The 21,165-nt window shown below is 38.2% G+C and overlaps 1 protein-coding gene across 4 annotated transcripts in view; it reads right to left on the bottom strand.

Annotated features, from left to right (window-relative positions):
• LOC104008892 (HBS1-like protein) overlaps positions 1-21,165 on the bottom strand; it is a 62,660-nt gene that overhangs the window by 4,648 nt on the left and 36,847 nt on the right. For 3 of the 4 annotated variants that reach the window (XM_087774004.1, XM_087774003.1, XM_087774005.1), the window contains 9 exons: positions 15,375-15,631; positions 14,732-14,897; positions 12,318-12,435; positions 9,014-9,160; positions 8,263-8,337; positions 7,346-7,463; positions 7,089-7,157; positions 2,734-2,838; positions 625-715 (listed from right to left, as the gene is read on the bottom strand). In XM_087774004.1, the coding sequence (XP_087630130.1) occupies positions 625-715; positions 2,734-2,838; positions 7,089-7,157; positions 7,346-7,463; positions 8,263-8,337; positions 9,014-9,160; positions 12,318-12,435; positions 14,732-14,897; positions 15,375-15,631 (1,146 nt within the window). The remainder of the gene's footprint in view (positions 1-624; positions 716-2,733; positions 2,839-7,088; positions 7,158-7,345; positions 7,464-8,262; positions 8,338-9,013; positions 9,161-12,317; positions 12,436-14,731; positions 14,898-15,374; positions 15,632-21,165) is intronic. The other variant, XM_087774006.1, reaches the window with a different exon arrangement.

Below are 21,165 nucleotides of genomic sequence, written 5' to 3'. Positions count from 1 at the left end.
TAGCCTGAACAACAACTGACGCTTACCTAAAAGCTTGAGGGCTAACGCTTAGCATGAAACCTATGGACTGAAATAGACACAAAGACATTTGCTGGGTCTCACTGAATGTATCAGACCCCAGAAAAAAGGGTCAGCAAAACATTTACAAAACAAATGTTACAAGCAGCTAAATGTGTTGAATAAACAGTTTCCATCAATTCCTCTTGTCCAGATTTACTTTTTGGTACGCAATGGCAGTTGTTTGGATGTGTTTTATTAGAATGATTTATGATTCTATAAGTTCTTAAAAAAATCCTCTGTTTTATTTAGCAATAAGGATTTACTTAATTGAGCAATTAAAATGTCCAAGGACAAGTCTTAAGGAAACAGGCTTTGAAGGTTACCCCTTTCAGCACTAGGGCAAAGTATGAAAACTAACAGTATTCTTCTGAGGTTGCCGTTGTACATGTAGCAGATGTTTCCAACGTTTGCACATGCAAGCCAGGTGATATGCATCACTTCGGTTTTAAATATCCTGGTAGCCACATCATTCTTCAAGTAAACCGCTGATTGTTAAGTGTAATAGTTATAAAGCTTTTCATTAAAAACAAACCGTTACTTAGACTGAAACCCAGTTTTGCTCACTTGATTTTGATGATATCCATGCCGGTCAAAGTGAGACTAACGTGATCTCCTGCTGCAGCCCAATCAACCGGTTCATCATGCAGTATGATTCCTGGAAATGAGTAAGAACAGAACCTCACAGTGAAGTACCTAGGTTCTGAGCTACAAACAAACAGCTCTGTTTGGGCCATTTGTGCTTCATCAACCATTACTCATCAATTTTCAGTATGAATGGGTTGAGAGTAAAAGCTTTTTAACTGAGAAGACTGAGGAAGCTTTTTTTTCCCCTTGGTGAGGACTCACTATTCTCTCACCCCACCCTGCACAATAACATGGCTTTATTTAAGCCAAAGGAGGGGACCTGGCACTTGTCACACAGCGCAGATGACGCAGTCCTGAAAATGCCGTAGTACTAATATCTCCGTATCTGCCCCACCCATCCTTTGAGGCACATGCACACCCTAGACCGCATCTTTCATATACTTTAATGGTACTGTGTCAACTTTCATTTACCTTAAGTGCGTTTGCTGACTCTTTCATAAAAAAGCATAACTGATACCTCTCGTTCACGACATCGTGTCTATTAGAAAACATCTTTTAAAGTAATTTTATTCTGATTTTGATGTATTTTAATTGCTTTAAAAGATAGCCTGGCTGGTGGGTGAGGACAAAACTAATTGCTCCTGGCTTAACATTCTGAGGTTTCTCGTAGACACCAAGAAGGAAAGAAAAAAACCCCACATTTTATAAATACTGCATACTTTTGTAGGATCTAGTTCTATTTTGCTACAGATTGTACTTACTGACTTGCAAATCTGTTCCCAAAACCACTTGTCAAAAACATGCCAGTAAGCATCATTCAACTACAAGCATGTTAAGTACTGTTTTTTAAGCAGTGTTGATAATTATTTCACATATACATGTCATTCTCGCAGAATAAGTGAAACTCAGCCTCTTGAAATGAAAAACTGGAATCCTAATGTGCACACTACCTTTAGTAAATATTGTATGATAAATTATCTCTTCCTCACATTAAATATAAATAATACATGCTTAATGAACTAATACCCCCAACCTTCACCTGCATTTCAGCCATATGAGAGGCAGTACAAAAGAATTGTACCATTGAGGGCACTCAGACAAAATACATCTTTTTCCATGCTACTTCCTCCACTCTCAAAACAGAGGAGTGACTATAGTGGTCCGATATCCATATTCATACACGTTATTGTAACATTCCTGTGCATGCAAACACTGTGCACACAGCCGTATAAAGAGGCACACTGAAGAGCTTCTCAAATTAGCACTGAATGAGTTGGTTCTGGGACAGAACAAGACAGTTGAACCAGCACATTGCTGAGTTCAGGCTAAATAGTTAGATACAGAAACCTATTCATTTATTTTGAGGGCTTAATTTTTTTCTTCATTGGCCAATGTAGGATAATCATAATTTTATCTTTCTGTTTGCATATGAAACAAAAACAACTCTGCAGTACAAAGACAGTAAGCTTAGTCAGGAAACAGCTAAACATTTAATGTCTTGACTTAGCTATGCCTCTTTTCAGAAACCAAATCTATTGAAATTTAAATCCAATTTTCTTCTCTTTTGTAGTTGCCCAGGACAATTATATCCTGAAAGTTTGTACATTATGAAAGGATCAGTGACAAATCTCATGAACGTCAAACAGCAGAGACTTAATTCTCAAGCTTTTTCACATCTAATTAATAAGATTGATTTCTAAAGGTTGTTCAACATCTTCACACTTCCTAAGAGCAGTAACACTGCACAGCAAAGCTGAATATTAATGGTTCCTATACTGCATATTTTTATAGACATTGCTGGAACTCAGATGTTTTTACAGGTTCTTCTTAAAGCAATGTCAAAATCATGAGGCTATAACATTTCGAATATCTGATACGGTAAAAAAAAGGTAAAAAAAAAACATGCAAGATTTCACATACTCTTCGTAGACATATTTATACAGACACAGTCACATCTAAAGAAATTCGTTTTATGCTTTCACATTTTATGTTTGACAGTTAGTATCAGTTTGACAGTCTGTTACCATTTCAGTAACTGCTTCTAGCCCAGTATTGACCTGAAAGTAAACACGCTTCTGAAGACTGTACCTTTTGCAGTGCAAGTTTCATTGGGAGGCATTGCCAGAAGTCGTTCTCCAACTTGAATATAGCCTGCTTCTATTTTACCAGTCACACAAAATCCTGATCCTTGGTCTGTAAAAAACACAGTAATAATTTCAAAAACCTTGATAATAAGGTCAATTTGCCATCACAAGTTAGCCCTTCAGCAATGCATAGATAAGTTTTTAATGTAATGAAGACAGGTTTCCCCCCCCCAGTAGAGTGTTCAGTACTTGCAAGTTAGCCAGCTGTGCATCATAATGAAAACGAAACATTAAATTCAAAACCTCTAGATCTTATGTTTTTCAGAACTAAGGAGAAATATCCTTCTTTAAACAAATGTAGGTACATGAAGAAATATTTTTTTAGTTTTTCAATATTAGATAAAGCTCCTTAATTTCTAGCAATTTTATTTAATTCAGCACTTTCTCACTAGAATTACAGAAAAAAAAACCCTACCACAGACCTCTCATAAAAATTCTCATGCATACACGTGCAAATTCCTATGCCATTTACTGTTTAACTGAGTCAGAATCCTACATGCTCTGTCTGCATATTACTTTTACTCCTGGAAAGTCAAAGATTGATTCAGTTCTATTTAATATGAGGAGCTATTATAACTGTGGATGACTTAAGTATTTCTGAATAAAAAGATCTGCAAAGTTTTTCTTCTTAAAATGTCCTAATACTCCGTTCATTATTTGAATGATATGCCAGTTATTTTCAATAGATGTGCTACACGTGCACATTTATCCACATACACCTTAAGAAATGCCTCATCTCAGTTGGTGGCCAGTCACGAGTGGTGTTCCCCAGGGCTCAGTACTGGGGCCAGTCCTGTTCAACATCTTCATTGATGATCTGGATAAGGGGATCGAGTGCACCCTCAGTAAGTTTGCAGATGACACCAAGTTGTGCAGGAATGTTGATCTGCTGGCGGGTAGGAAGGCCCTACAGAGGGACCTGGACAGGCTGGACCGATGGGCCAGGGCCAACTGCATGAGATTCAACAAGGCCAAGTGCTGGGTCCTGCACTTGGGTCACAACAACCCCATGCAACGCTACAGGCTTGGGGAGGAGTGGCTGGAGAGCTGCCTGGCTGAAAAGGACCTGGGGGTGTTGGCTGACAGCTGCCTGAACATGAGCCAGCAGTGTGCTCAGGTGGCCAAGAGGGCCAATGGCATCCTGGCTTGTATCAGGAATAGCGTGGCCAGCAGGACCAGGGAGGGGATAGTGCCCCTGTACTCGGCACTGGTGAGGCCGCACCTCGAGTACCGTGTTCAGTTTTGGGCCCCTCACTACAAGAAGGACATCGAGGTGCTGGAGTGGGTCCAGAGGAGGGCAATGAAGCTGGTGAAGGGTCTGGAGCACAAGTCATACGAGGAGCGGCTGAGGGAGCTGAGGTTGTTTACTCTGGAGAAGAGGAGGCTGAGGGGAGACCTCATTGCTCTCTACAACTGCCTGAAAGGAGGCTGTAGCGAGGTGGGGGGTCAGCCTCTTCTCCCTAGTAACAAGCGATAGGACGAGAGGAAACAGCCTCAAGCTGAGCCAGTGGAGGTTTAGGTTGGATATTAGGAAAAACTTCTTCACTGAAAGGGTAGTCAGGCACTGGAACAGGCTGCCCAGGGAAGTGGTGGAGTCCCCATCCCTGGAGGTATTGAAAAGACGGGTAGACGTGGTGCTTGAGGACATGGTTTAGTGGAGGACTTGGCAGTGACAGGTTAATGGTTGGACTCAATGATCTTAAGGGTCTTTTCCAACCTTAACGATTCTATGATCCCCTTAGCATGTGTTTGCAGGTGTGTTTAAAAAGAATCCTCTGAAGTGATTCTACAATGACATTTTCAGTATCCATACAAACAACAAATATATCTGTTGCTGAACATTAGAATTCAGTGGTAAGCAAGCATCTTAGTATTCTGTGTGTCACATTAAATTAAAAGCTTAATTTAAAGTTGAATTCAAAAGAGCAGTTGACCACAAATCTTGAGGTCATACTAGCAACTTGCTCTTTTGCATTCATCACCATTATTGATGAATGCTTCCATCTATCTAGCTAGAAAAATATTACCAGTATGCCTGCAAGCTAATTTTCCTCTATTGATTCCAGCAAATGAATCCAGTCAATTAACAGATGACATCGGATGTCAAAAGAACAGAAAACTGGAGAAGCAGATACTTGCTAGAAAAAAAGAATCCCCAAGTCATGGTACAAATACCACCTCAATATGGTACACAAAAGAACCTGAAGCTGGCTCTGCAATCACTTGCAGGCAACCAGAAACATGAACTGATTCCAGGTTCCCAACCACTCCCAAGCACAATCAAGAATCATTTCTCTTTTTTTCACATCATCACCAGCTCCGGCTTGGTAAACCAGCGTGGTATTTGAAGCTTTGCCCTCTCCCATGCTGATTGCTTCCTGCAAAGTGTCAAGTTCCTTCAGTTCCCCATGAAATCAATGCAAGTACAAAATGGATAGTGGGGGACAGAATCAGGGCATAAAAAATGGCCTGATTTCTGTGTATCATGGTACTTGGTTTCTGCCAGGACGTGTTCTTTGTCCTCAGAGTTTGGCTGCTGGACAAGGCTTTTCTAAAGTCAGGTCAAGTCATACCCTAGACAGCGTTATAATATGGTAAATGGGGACTGATGCAGCAGTAAAGGAATTTACAGGGACCTCATGGATCAGGAGATAGTTTGCCCACAGAAAATATTAGGAGGGCTATGGAGAACGACAGCTAAAATTAGGCTGAGGTAGATGAATCATATGTGTGGGTAACCTTCATAAAGCAAGGGGTTTTCCAAACTACGTAAGAGTACACTCAGCACTCTCACTTTTTACACACTGCTATGGACAGCTCCTCCAGAGCATGCACAGGCCCTGGAACAGAGCTGAGAACAACTGTTGCTTCATGTACTCATACCTGCAGCTACTTCCTCTGGTGGCATCCAAGTGAATTAAGTTTTGAGATCACAAGGTAAGAAAAAAATAGCCTAAAAAACACCTAAAAGGCCACATTTAGTGATAAACCCTGTATATGTAAATTGAGTCCTGTCCAAAGCCATTATTTTTTTGCATACTTTAGCAAAAAAATCAGAGACTTTTCCACAGAACAGATTTAGTCAAAATTGCTCGTTTTGTGAAACTTAGCTCAACACAAAGATGATTACTGCAACAAAAAAGTTGTGAGAATATTTTGAAAGATCTCAATCAATAATCCTAACACACTTTCCCACAGCTCACAAAATTAAAAAAAAACAGTGACAGCCTAGATGATGGTACTAGTGGTAACACACTAAGGTAAATTCTCATGCAAGGTTTCAATATTTAACATGATGGCTTCAGTACCTTAAGTCAGCTAACCCAGGGCACGTGCAGCATCTAGCGTTTTCTCAAAGACCCACGTGAAAATTGCACAAAACTTATTTTTCCAATGACAATCAGTATTTTGATCCAGTTTTTTTGTATTTTCCCTATAAACACCCTATATATAAAGTAAAATTGATTTGAAAATATGTATTTCCATAATAATATTTGATTACAAATATTTACAATATTTCAAATCATGCTGTCATTTAGTTTGCAACATTTCTCAAGGGACCTACGGAATGTTTCAAATGGGATAAACGTTACAAACCTTATTTCTTCCAATTTATCTGTAAATGTAAATGTATTTAACTGAAAAAAATGTCGAGTTTACCATAACAACCTTAAGGGCTCAAGGCAGTCTATTTTCTCCAGACAATGGGAATAAGAACTGGTTACAGTTACGTGCTGTCCATATCTCTATTAGCGCTAGGGAATAGCTAGCTGCCTTTCATTAAATCCTTGGCTGGTTATAACAGTCTCGCTGCCTCCCCCCTTTTCTTTCACCTCACTCCCCCCCAGATTTTTTTACAAAAATGAAGGATTTTATCATTATTTACAGCTACAACAATGAACATAAAAGGAACAAGTCAAACTTTTTTAAAATCTAGGAGTGAAAGGTAAAAGAGCCCGAAGTCACACTCGTAAAAAGTCTGAGAAACATTCATTTAGGCAACAAGAACCAGTTTGGGAAAGAGAAACTCCCAAATTCTGTCCCACAGAACCATCAACTCATTACACAGCCAATTAGCTGGTCATGCAGATTTTCTTCCTCAATTTCTTTTCCAGTGTGTTTCTCCTTCAGCGGTACTATCTAAAATTCAACACAGAAGAGTGCTTGAAAAGTTACTATTCCTGTTCAAGACTACTGATATGCATAAAGCTCCTATTTTAAGTCTTATTTTTACATCATTTTTCAACTTGCGTTAAATATTGGTGAAGCGATGGTGAAAATATGATAAAACCAACCAACCTTTAAAAACATCAGCAACACACAACCTAAATGGTTTATCCACTGATCTCTGTGGTGGCTTGAAAGAATCTGCAAATAAATTGATAAGAGCTTTTAGAATTTCTGTATTCCATAACTACCTCAAGAACTTCTCACTTAGGGATAAATCAACTATATTGCATTCCAAAAACTTTGTCCCACATTTCCCCCACAATAAAAGTTTTGACATACACAGGACTAAGATATATTAGTTTTTAAATGAGGAAAATTGCACTCACCAATTTGCTCTAACAAACACTTTCCTTTATACCACTGTGTGAGGTCACTTGACTGACCCCTTGTGACCAGATTTTCACCACCAAGGCCACTAGTTGGGATATAAGCCACATCTGATTCCTATTTTAGAAAACAAACAGAAGTTAAGCATACATTAACAACAGGATCTTCTAGCAGAAGCAAGAAGTGCATTTTTTTCATTATTAAACATCTAAGCTATAAAAGAACAGTTGGCACATTCGTATTTCCCCTGGAGAAGGTGGATTACTCAACGGATCCATTTCCTTTCTGTTTACCTCTTGCCTGATCACAGTGCTCCAACAAAGAGTTGGAGATATTTAAACATAATGATAGCAACATTAACAACTAGAAACTGAGTCCAGGTAACAAACTCCAATTCCATATCTGACAGGGAAAACTTGTGTTTGAATTGCTGGTTTATGCATAGGGATTTCAGGAAGGCCACAGCCAGTCCAAATGGACAGTAGTTGGAACTGAGGAAATGTGAGAAGAACAGTCAAGAATGGCAAATGGAGAGTGTTCTTATGAGTTCATAATCCACACTGACACCTGCTCTGGTATAAAAACACTCTACTCTCATTCATGTAATCCTGAACATTAAGATAGACGATCCTTGGTCTGTTCTGCTTTGTAGACAACAATCCCAAGAAACTACAAATGACACAAGTGCCCCAAAGATTCAACAGACCTAAACAAAGATTATGACAGAAAGAGTATTAAGAACTGACTAACCTTATCCGCGGCTCAATGTACACCCTACCAGTAAGAAAAGGGATCTGCTATACTACGTGCACATAGTAGTAGCAGGAAAGTGATACAAAATAACCTGACTGTAAGAGAAGCTCATCCTACTCAAATTCCTGAACAAAACAACAAAGACCTCAGAAATTTGCATTACCTTAAAGCCAGCTTGTTTAAGAAATTGGCCAAGCTTACTCGTAATTTCCTGAAATCTTTCCTGTTGCCAATTGACCTAAAATAGAAAACAGATTATGATAATAAAATTGTAGAGTTTTAGCCATGACTCGAACATACAGCTACGTGTCATCAACTCTGTAATACCAGTAGGTGTTCTTCACACACAGCACTTAATGAATTTATAAATACGAGACTTCCAGGTGGATTCATAGTTGAATACATAAGAGCATACACATTAACACTTGATAGCAAACAACACACCACCTAACTTGCAAGCCCCTTTAGTTTGATTTATCATTGAATAGCACCCTTTTAAAATTTTTTTTAAGTTTACACAAAAATTCAGACTCGGCAAGAACATATACGACACAGTAATCTAAAACACAACCAGTAATATTTAACATACCTTACAGGTTTAAATAAAGCTCCTGGGGGCTTGACCTGAATAACCACCAACATGCCCTTGCAGATGCCACTGGGTTAACTGCTTATGTGATATTTTCACAAGTACGAGAGGGACCCCTATTCATTTTAGCACCAAAACTATCCCCTTCTATGTGCTTTGAAAATACACCCATAAATAAAAAGTAAAGTCTAACACAAGAGACAGAGCTGAGAATCAAAGAAAGAAACAATACTTTATTATTAGTTTCATAATATTGATCCTTAAACTTAGGGTCCACAATCCTTGATGGAAGCCCTTCAATTAAATGAAAAATTTAAGCGTGTACCTGGTCCATTTTATTGACTGCAACAGCTAGCTGTGTCACTCCAAGAGAGCGCACTAATAATCCATGTTCTCGAGTTTGTCCCCCCGTCTCAAACCCTGCTTCAAACTCTCCTCTGCTAGCATCCACAACCAAAATAGCCACATCAGCCTAGATTAAAAAAAAAAAAACAAAAAGAACAATCAAAAGTGGTTCAGAGGTGGAAATAATCTGGGTAAATATGTCAATCAGCAACATTTCACATAAAATGTACTTTATATAGGAGGAATCCTGATGTGCTTCAAATGTAATTGAAACTGTTCAGTCCTATCTGTGTGATGCCCACTTTGGTGAGATATTATGGCATTATGTCATAAACCACCATTTTCTGTTAAACACAAGCACACTCTTGGTTTTGGGAACCTGTCCTCTTCAAACTACCCACTATGGATAGGCTGCACAGACCTCAACTAAACAAAAGCAGCCTGTGCTCCAGAAGCTTAAGAACAGGTATGAGCACAATGTCCAGTTCTCCCTGCCTTAGTCTGGACACCTTCATAATGACAAGCTGCAAAAATTACAGATAAATCACCTCACTATACAACTGGGACAACTGATCAACTGCATGTTGGATGTGGATGCTTCACAGTCCTCTCAACACACTGGATCATGCCAAAATCACAAGGTGGAAAAGACGAAGTAGCCTATTTTATCATATAGGCAAACTCTCTGCTACAGCATTGAGAGCAAATAGGTATCGCACAGTCTACAGCACTGCATAAAAGTCAGCAGGTAAGCACAAGGAAAAAACATAGATTTTGCTGTTAGCCTTAAATGCTGCTAATATTTCTTCTACTTTTCCTGCTTTGGTAAGTAACAGCCAGTTATACCATCATCATGTACCAAAAAACAGCAACAGACGTGAACAATAAAGGTACTGCTGTCAAGAGGCAGGTGTAAGACAATTTCATAGGACTCATGAGATGGAAAGAGAGAGGAGAAAAAGTGGTACTTTCTCCCTTTCCTTGCCTGCTTATGCTTCAGGATGCCAGGAGAAGGAACAGAGACAGCACATTGTCCTGGCTCTGAATTCCCCTTGCTTTGTCCTAAGCGTGAAATCCCCACAGCTCATACAGAGATGGTGCAAGTGTGAGAACGGGAAAAGGATGAGGGATAAATTTCCCCACAGCTCTCAGCCTCAGAAGTGCGCTGCGGTGAACTTCTCCCTCAAAAAAATGACATCCTGTATATTCTAAATTATAAAAACCGTATCTTGGGACTTACGTGAACTAACCATATGTATCAAAGGCCAGATCCTGGCCCTGATAAGGCTGATTTGCATTTTGCGTAATAGCAGTTGGGGATTCACCTCCTAACAGAATTCTCCACGATAAAAAGGCATCAGAGCCATTTCCACGTTTGCGTTCTTCCACCCGTTGCTTCAGCACTGAGCCTACTCTAACAGGCAATAGAAACTTGCAAAGTTTCAGTGATTCCTTAACAGGCTTCAGAACAGACCAGCCCCTCACCGTCCTGAGAGCTGAGGGAACACAAAGATACCAAGTCTTATGTAGCCAGCCCCATCTTCTGCTGAACTGATACAACTGCTGGTGGACCTGCAAGTCTTCTCTTAACACTTCTGCCTGTATTACTTTTCCCCCCAAAAAGACAAACCAATTTAAATTGAAGTTGTAAAGAAAATGGTGTGGCTGAGTCAACATTTTCCACTGTTCTGAAACTAAAGATCCATTTCTAATTTTAAAACTCCTGAACTTCCTACAACATATGCTCCACAATATAGATGACTGTACAAGCTCTACACCACAATTTGCAAACTTCTGACTATTCTGCAGCCTAAGCACTGGGTCACAAGGCCTGAATTCTTACCCAGGCTCTGCTTCAGAGCTAGAGAAGAATTTGGGGCAAATCAGTCTTCCTACAGTATAGTTCTCTAGCTGTAAAATCACACTAACAGTACCCATCCTTACTGAGATCTTAAGATAAAACTCACATTTCAGACTGTAATGACATGCACAAAGCAAGAACCTCTACATAGTAGCTTAGCTTCGGAAAAAAAAAAAAAATCTTTGATTACACCTCTACTTTGGAGAATCAATTCTACTATTTAAAAAAGGGTGCCTTTAAGTAGAAAACAATTCACACATTTTATGTCATGGAACCACATGTTATTCTTCCCCGCCTCCGATTTATTATTTCCATACATTAAATAACTAACCTATATGAGAATGGTAAGTGCCACACTGAATTCAATGGGTATTGCCCAATACTTTTGACTTTACCTACTGTTCCTAAAGCAAGCGGCACATAGTCTCTGCAAACGTCATACTGACAACACGGATGCGTTCTGCATAAACTTTGTTACCTGTTATATTTTCTCATCCCATATAAAATACATTGTTAAATAGAAGAATCCTCAGCACAGGAAAGACATGGACCTATTGGAGCGGGTCCAGAGAAGGGCCACAAAAATGATCAGAGGGATGGAACACGTCTGCTATGAGGAAAGGCTGAGAGAGCTGGGGTTGTTCAGCCTGGAGAAGAGAAGGTTGCGGGGAGACCTTATTGCGGCCTTTCAGTACTTAAACGGGGCCTACAAGAAAGATGGGGATAGTCTTTTTAGCAAGGCCTGCTGCGACAGGACAAGGGGTAATGATTTTAAACTAAAGGAGGGTAGATTTAGACTAAAAAAAATTTTTCATGATGAGGGTGGTAAAACACTGGAACGGGTTGCCCAGAGAAGTGGTAGATGCCCCATCCTTGGAGACATTCAAGGACAGGCTGGATGGGGCTCTGAGCAAACTGAAGTTGCGGATGTCCCTGCCAATTGCAGGGGGGATGGACTACACGACCTTTAAAGCTCCCTTCCATCCCAAAGCATTCTATGATTCTATGAATGCCTTTTGTTTGACCTTTCCAAATCTTTTTTCTTTAAGCTCAAAACCACTTAAAATCTTTACCTACAAGACCACTTTCACAGAACTTCTTGTTGAGTAGACATATGCCACATCTGAACAGCTTTCAAAGCTCAACGCTGATCTTATCAAACCGCAAGGTGGTATTCAAATTAATTCCCTAATAAAACTCTCCTCCAAAAAGTTAACGTCCCAAAATAAGAAAAGTAACTGCCTTTAAAAGTTAAACAAACATATTCTTTTTAAGTTTAGAAAACTCATGAAAACCTCAAAGACATCTTAGCACCATCAATGATTCCACTTCATCTTAGATTTTAATAGAAGAAGAAAACCAATTTAAGAAAAAGTTATAAATAATAATGCTATTCAAAAAAAGAGTTTTAAACCATCTCTACCTGTGCAGCTCCTGTGATCATATTCGGAATGAAGTCTTTGTGGCCTGGAGCATCCATCAGTGTAATTACTTTAGTCTTTGTCTCGAATTTGGTCATACCCACATCCATCGTCACTCCCCTTGAACAAAGCATACATGCAATGCACCATTAAAACTGCTTTGAAAGCTTCATAGAGATATAAAGTGAGCTATTAAAAACACAGTAATGAAATTATACACTTCATAACTTTCATTTGATTTAGCCTGCACAAAAAAATTGAAAGAAACCTGCTTGCTGGAAAAGCAGACCTCTAGAACTGCCTTTCAGTAACTCTAGTCACGAAGAAACAAACACCCAGAATTCACAGGACTAACTCCGTGCACCAACAGACTATGTCCCAACAAGCACAGTGAGAACATGAAAATTGTACTGCATGTTTAAATCATTACTAATTCTACTTTTAATACTCTTCAGAAAAAGGCATCATAGAGTAACAGAAATATAGCCAAGAATTAAAAAAAAAAAGAAGGTATGGAACTATAGGAATACAGTTACACATTTGCAAAGATCCACATGCAGAACTAGTGATTATCAAGGAGGGATCGCAGGGCTTTGACTCAGTTCCACATCTCACTAACAACCTCATGTTCTGCACAGCACATAGGATAGGATTCATCTGATCAAATGCAAACACCTATCACGCACATGTCTGTATCTGGGTTAGTCATCTGCATCTCCCTTTATAGACGATGAAGACAGACAGGCACTTTCAAGGGACAAAACTTCTCACATTAGCACAGATACTTAAAATACGCTACTTCCAATTGCAAAAAAAACCCCAACAAAATAACCCCCCAAAACCCCCAAACATTTACAGATGGCTCCAGAAAGTTTTTCTTTAAAAATACAAAACTCAAAGTAAAGAGAAAACAGAATCAAAAATACCAATTCAGAAAACTTTTCCCTTAATAATTACAATTTATCTTCTGAAGAGAAGTCTGGTACGTAAATGCACAACTGTTGGATACGAAAAAAAATCATAAACAAGGGATACCACTTTTAAGGCTCATGACAATTATTCCACAAACTTTACTTTCTGTTAACATTTTACTCTTTGCAGGCCATAAATACTTGTCTCTATTTCCGGTTTCACATGTTAATTACATCCTATCAAAGGTAGCTTGTATTAATAAAATCACACACTTAATATGGTGCTTAACTATTCTATTACAGATCTGCAAAAGGAATTGATCTTCAAAGTTTGTCTGTTTTATATCCAGCTACATCTACAAGGATTAAGAAAAAGACCTTTCCCCCACCATCTTTTCCTCTCTTACATCCTTAGACTATAATGCCACGACAACACTACCACTACAAGTCATCAACCTTAACTGATGTTAGGCTGCTTTTAAAATTTGTGTTTGGTCGCTTTGGGATTGTTCCCCCCTTCCCCATACCTGCACCCCCAAACACCCTCCCCCACCCCCCCCCAGGTTTGTATGTGCACTTCATAAACGAAAGGACCCACATAGGCAAAAGTCTAGCTATATACAGGGACACTGCAAAAGTGTATCCGCCTTTAAGAACAACAACAGTTACACACTCGATAGGGACCGTCTTACTCCATGTTCTTCAGCATCACTTTACATTGTGAAGGTTATCTTGCAAACCAGAAGAGCTATTATGCTATGAAACCATGGGTGACAAGTGATTGTAAAAATATAAGCACATAAGAAAATGCCCTTTTTTATTATTTTGTGAACACAGAATATCGTATCTTTAGCTTCCCATACAGTGTTCTTAAAAGCTCTTACAGATTTTTTTTTTAAATTAGCTTCACTGCTTCCCTGTTACATACTTTTTCAATATGAAAAGATTTAATTTTAAATTTCATATTTCAAGTTAATAAATTAAAGGCAGTTTATAAAGAATACAAATACAATTTATTAATTTTATTAATTTATAGGCTTTATATTCAATGTAATGTCACATGTGATGAACTGACATTTCAGTGCTTAGTTTATAACGCTGACAACCTTTCACAGAAAAATTTAACCTAGAACTGTCCCATACAACGATAACCAAACTGAGAGAAATTTGGCAGCAATAAACCAATAAGGCAGCTTTAAATGAACTAACTCAGCTACCAAAAGAATTCCGCATTGTAGTCGTACGCTGCACTCCACAGCATAGAAATATGTGAAGAAATACTCAACTTCTCGTTCACATTTCTTATAAACAAACAAGGATACTATTTTTTTCTTTTGATAACATGTACTTATATAGACAAAGAAAAATATTTGCTAATAAGTACTGAGTAAATATCTTTAAACATTTAGAATATTCCTACCAAAGCATTATTAGTAGATTGATATTTCCTAATAAATGCTGTTCTTTCAGGAAAAAAGGTCATTCCCATTAAAAGATATTTCTACCTTTCTCGTTCTTCACCAGTTTCATCCAAGACCCATGCATAGGCAAATGAAGCTTTGCCAGCCTTCTTAGATTCCTGTTCATATTTGTGCATAGTTCTTTTGTTCACATTTCCCAAAAGGTAGAGCAGATGACCCATTAAAGTACTTTTACCTGCATCAACATGTCCTACAGAAGGAAATAAATATTATATAAATTTTATTAATTCATGCATTTTAAATATAGTACAAGAAGAAATATACTCAAAATATGAAAATCACATGCACTAATAATGCTTATGCAATCCATAGAATTTCACAATCCTGTAAGATACAGAGAGACGGTTTATTGAAACAATCAGTTAGCATGACAGCCATATAGCACCTCCAAATTCATACTAAAAAGAACACGCTGCAAGAATGAAACCAAATCAAAGTACATTTTACTATACTGTCAAAAGGAAGCCCAAGTCAACCTCACTGTCCTAGTCAAGGGCATCTGAACGTACTCCCTCCAAAGAATAACAGTCAAGCAGATGCGACTGAAAACAGTATGAGATTTCCCTTCCCTGGGAACAGGACAGTTTTGCTTCTGTATCACTTCCAGATTCAACCAACACAGTTTTTAATCTCTATGTTTATCAAAAATGTAATTTAACAGCGTTACCTATTACCACCAAATTAAGCAGTTGCTTTCCTCCTTGTCTCTTCTCCAACTCTGCTTTCACATCTATTTGTGGTTTTGTCTTGCTTGACTTTTTTACTGGAGTAGGCATCGTATTCTGCTCTTCTGAAACCTGCACTACTTGGGGTGAAAGAGTAGATTTTGAGACTGCCTCAAGTACCCCAGAAGCTACGCTGGCATCTTCAGTTAACAGTCCTTTCTGAGGTGTGTTAGCATGGCCATTTTCTTCAGCAATCACACTAGGGAGAAAAAGAAAACACAAGGAATGCAAATGACAAAGAAGCTGTAGAAATATAGGCGAGAAATTGAGTTTTCCCTTCACTATCATGTAAGCCCCAGACAAAGAGTATGTGATAAGCCCATTAAGGTGGAAGCGATAAGCAGCTGGATACAAACTGCACAGATACCAGCTCTGAATATCTTGTCTGAAAAGCACTGTGTACAAGAGCAAGATAAGAAATAATCTTGTAAAATACATGAAACAGATAAACAAAAGCTTCCCACAGCCACTTCTTTTAACAGGGAGGGAAAGGACAGTTGTACAGAACAACTACAGAGAGCTGGTCGTCTCCGAAGAGCCCAAGTCAACTTTGAAGCATTGATCCTAAAACAGCTTCCACAGACACTACGAGTATTGCAGCTGAATGTAGCAATGTTCTATTGTGAGAACAGCAATACAGCATAAAGAGTAGATATTAAGCATATCTGAGCTGCAATTTAAGGTGCAATGCTTATATAGAGCCATAACAGACGACTTACATTTATCAATACCTAGCAAATTTGTTTTATGTGTAAAACAAGGCAACTAGGATTAAGGGGATTTGGATTCCCCAACTCCCCTTCTTTAACACCCTGTTGTCCCACAGATCACCATACTAATCCTAACAGTAAATAATCTTAAATATATTATTATCTTACACTCTCTCACTCTTTTTCGCTCTGATTTGTAAATGAGGATATTTTTCTAATTTACACAAGCGTTCTGAGAATATACAATATGATTCTTCACCTGTTACAGCAAAGATGACCACAAAAAACAAACGCTAAGTAACATCTTCAAGAGAGCATAAGCTTTCTTACTGCCTAACAGAGCTCCATGGTGAGTCATTAATGTAAGCAGCAAGACAGGAACAGAAGCAGTTATTACAGGTGTGACAACACTGTATCTCAGCACACTTCAATATACAAACCACTGACCATTACAGTATATTGAAAATACCTATATTGTATTTAGAACTTTATCCAAGGAGAAGCAGCTTCTTCCCCTGGAAAACTGGAAATCCTTTCCAATGCACTACCACCATGCTGCAGGCTGCTTTCTAGGGAATGGATTCATGCAGGCTCTCAGAATCAGCGTCTCCACATCCAGCATGAATTTTACACTCTCCACGTAAACTTTCTGTTTACATACCACAATTAACTTCCCAGTTTTCCTCTTTTCAACTTCTATAAACAAAACTACTTATTTTGGTACTTCAGAATCCCACATCATGACAACTCTGCTTTTATTTGACATTACTTCTCATTTTCTGTCTGCGTAGGAGTATTTGCATTGTATTAGTCCCTTTCTCTTACATATATCTCAGGAAAGAATATTATCCAAGCATGGCAGCCTACTGAAAAAAAGCAGCTCAAGAGTTATGATCTAAAAAATTAAACCTAGGAAATGGTCAGACTGAACGCAAAATTAGCCTCTCATTACAGCACTAAGCAACATGGGACATTTTATAAGTCTCCCTTTTTCCCCTCAGTTTCAGAACCCACTGATGCAATCACTACTGCAGCAGACTGATTGACTTTGATACCTTTTTCACAAGGCCCAAAGCCAAATTTTTCTCTTGGTTGTGAGACTCCAAAGCAGAAATGTGAGCACTCTCTTTTTTTTGGCTACAGTTCCACAACCCAAGGCCAGGGTCTCGCATCAAGGCTGGATACACAAGCACGCTTCTCAAATTAGCTAAGCAAAGAACTCAGTTAATGGCAGCCATGGTGGTTGCAGGGGCACAGATGGTACCTGTGCTTCTGCATAATGGATAGACAATTCTGTATAAAGTCTATTCAGAAGAACTTATCCTATCAAAATATTCTAAACCACTTGACAGAGAACGACAAGCTTATACCAAACTACGGCCTTAGGTCACACAGTCATGACATTTTAGATTTGACACTACAAAACCAGCTGTACTGTATCACCAAGTATAGCCTTAGACAGGCTCCAAGTATGTAACACTGTATCTTGACAAGCTGATTCCCTAAATTATAAAAATTAGTGGGTCATCATTGCTTTAGTTGTAGCTATGTAGAAAGGTGATTACACATGAACTATTCCACAGAAAAATAGTCACTACACTTGTTTGTGCTTTCTTTTACTGGAAAAGATGAGTGCATTTCTATAAGGCTGAACAGAAGGCTCTATTTTTTAAAATTCCTTAGATAGTACATTAAGTTCAAGCTGAAAATCTACGTTGGAATGGCAGAACAATTATTTTCTCCAATGTTTCTTTCAGAGACCTTTTGCTTCATAAAAATTGACTGAAAACAATCAAGTTTATAGAAGGCAATTATGCAGAGAATTGCAGTGACAAAGCTTTATACATATTTTAATAACATATTTAAAATCATCTGAATGATATAAAGTACACCAGATCATTTTTGTGTGAATCATGTATTAAGAGAGCCTCATATATTTACAATTAATTTGCATTAGATATCTTTCATCAAGATTAAGACTCTCTTCCACCTTTTCCCCTTTTTTCAGATAAACTTCAGCTCAGCATCAGGATAACATCTAGCACTTTCACACTGAAGTACTATGACTAGTGCCTATATGCAAAGGTCACACTGTAATGCAAATATGGTATTTTACATTGGTATCAAGTTTTCTTCCTTGAAATTCTAATATTTGAAGTTCTGGAGAGAAGTATTTGTATAACAACCCATATCAAAACAGCCTTTGTAGTTGGCAATAGTTTCCTCTCCTTTTCAATGTCTGCATTTCTTCCCAAATCAAATTTTCAAAAATGAAAAAAATTTAAAAAGAAGATATTTAGATGAAGCTACAAGTAGTGTGACCCAAAAACATAACCTTCATGTCTTCCTATAGCTTTCCACAACGTATTCGAAGACTGTCACGTCAAGCCTATTAAAAGACAAAAATGTATTTTTAGAGACAGGTTACTTGTAAACTTCTAAATTCTATTTTGTTTAGCTGGGTAATGATTTTTCTTCTAATTCCAGATGCTCAGATCTTCTTGCAGGCCAAAGCCTATGTCAGTAAGGATTCCAAAAAACAGAATGGATGCTAAGTGGTAGAATTCAAACTAATTACAGCACCTGAGAGAATCACGGTTATTGACAGATAAAATAACTACTCTCAATTCTAAGTAGCTTTTATTGTGACTACCACTGCTTAAGGCTGCCAAATAGTTTTTACTTTGGGTGGTGTAAAGAAAACTGCTAGATACAAGTGAAATAATGAGTGAAACATGACTCCAGCCATCATAACGTTAGGCCTTGCTACTTCTTCAAGGGTGCGATATTTTAACAGTCAGTACACTGCTCCATTTAGTTTTACAGGTTTCAGATATTACCATGTTTTGGAAACCTGAAGACAACCTGTGCCACGATAAACCAAGACTTGCCATTTCAGAGGAGAAACATTGGAATGGATGGAGTGTGTGATCTACTTACAGAGCATCTCTGATGAGGTAATTGAGCTTTTTGCCGACCAATGTCAGGGAAAGAGAGAGTGAGTTTATTGCTAGGTACCTAAACAGGAAGATGGGCAGATGGAATGTACAAGTCCAGTCTCATGGAAGTACATGAAGAGAGATGCAGCAACAAGACCCCCTGACAGTTAGTTATTCCTCATGACAACCAGATGAGTAGCTTATTGAAAGCTTGGTAACAGCTCAAAAAAGTGCTAAGGAGCTTCATCTCTAACAGTCAATGAAAAAATGAATGATATTGAAAATGCTTCTCAGTAAGCCTTTTCCACTGAGATTTTTCAAAATTATTGAATTGAAAATTTCTGTTAAAGACAGGGCATATAAGATAACATACTAGTACCTAGTATGTCGCTAGTGCAGGCAGTTGAGGGTATAAACAAGTCGATTGCATTAGCAAGCATCTTCAGTAGCAAAGTTCCAACTAATCTAAGTTATGTCGAACCACCATATCAAGAAAAATTTATATCTGGAGGAAGAGCACTTCCTAATTGCTTGGGTCTTTGTATGAGAACTTTGTATGGAACTACCAAGAGCCATCTCAGTTTGCCAACATCTGTGCCTGTCTGCCACATCACTGCTAGCTGCTAACGTAGAGCCACTGATTAAGCAACTCTTCACTTCTTTGAAAGGACAGAACCATTAAGAACCTTGTACATGCACTGAGGTCACATACTCAAGAAAGTCTGACCGCCAGCAATTCAGGCACAAATGTCAAAAGAGCTTATCACAGCTTTTTGTCAGGAAATCAGCAGACATACGAAAGCCTGGCCAGAACAAACATTTAGTCAAAATTAAAACTGCCAGGCCAGAAACTTCCGATGTTGTCTTGCCAACAAGGGCCATAAGAGTAAACTCAGTAAAATGTTATGGTTACATCACTGTTTTCAGGGGAAAATTAAGAAATACAGCATATGTTGTTATAAGACATGTTAGAAGACACTCAATCTCATACAACTGTTGAAAGGTTCACGCTACCATGCATTCAAAGAAGAACCTGAAAGCTTATCTGCTGAAGATTAACTCTGCATAATTTAGCTTTTAAACATTATTTTCAATCTTCTAGTCTGGACGCTTAGTGAATTATTTTTATACAACCGACTCTTTCGGAGTACTTACAGTCATTACAGGAATGTCTACATTTATTTCCCCTTTCAAAATTATTAATTACACAATATTGGTCAGGCTGGTTCAAATAATCACCCTTTTTTGCTCACAAGTTCTTCTGGCTTCCTTCATAACTTAACAGGAAGAAAAAGTCTGGTAAATAGTTTTGCTAGAGCATCACAAAAACAGTTTGTCTGAAGTGAGCAAGCTCCATTTTCTGTAGACAATCCCACTAAGAATACCCAGCAACAAAGGCAATCAATGCTGAAAGCAATTCATGACTTCTAATCATCGATTCATTTTAAAATAAGATTAATTTAATATTATGAGGTCATACCTCATAACAAGATTGAATCATAAAGACTGAATAGCTAGTCAAAGAATGGTTATTTTTGCTAATGCTAGGCCACTGGTTTTAAAAACACGGTCCATGAATTACCTTTAAGATCCCATAAAAGGTGACAACAAAAACTAGTTCATACATACTATACAATCACCTTCTAATGGTATCTGCACCAACACCATACAAATATTTGGGGGTGAGAGTAGAAGACACAGTGGCAGATGTTTTAGAATCCAAACTGCTATGAATAATTTATAACACTGTGCTTTTGGTCAGTGATACAAACTATGTACTTAGAAATCTCTATTATTATAAACCCTTTGCAGCACATTTATCAATGCAACAATAACATAAAAAGGGTCTGAAGAGTCAAAAGAACGAGCCTTCTTTAGGTGTTAGTAAACAAAGATTCATTCTGTTCCCTGACGACTCATCCTTATGCTGTCAATCATCCAGAAGATAAGTGCAGAAGAAAAAACCCAACACTGATACTCATGGAGTTGAGGCAGGGGTTCAGGTTTTGCTTTGTTTTTCAAGTTTAGAAACAGATGCATACAAAGTCATTACAAGCTTGCAAGACAATGGTAGTCGTTCAGCT

Source organism: Nipponia nippon, unplaced genomic scaffold (genome assembly GCF_047370975.1).
Source record: "Nipponia nippon isolate SJK-2023a ecotype South Korea unplaced genomic scaffold, ASM4737097v1 scaffold_4, whole genome shotgun sequence".
NCBI lineage: Eukaryota > Metazoa > Chordata > Aves > Pelecaniformes > Threskiornithidae > Nipponia > Nipponia nippon.
The sequence above is the reverse complement of the archived record's forward strand: the minus strand, read 5'-3'. Positions and strand labels throughout refer to the sequence as shown.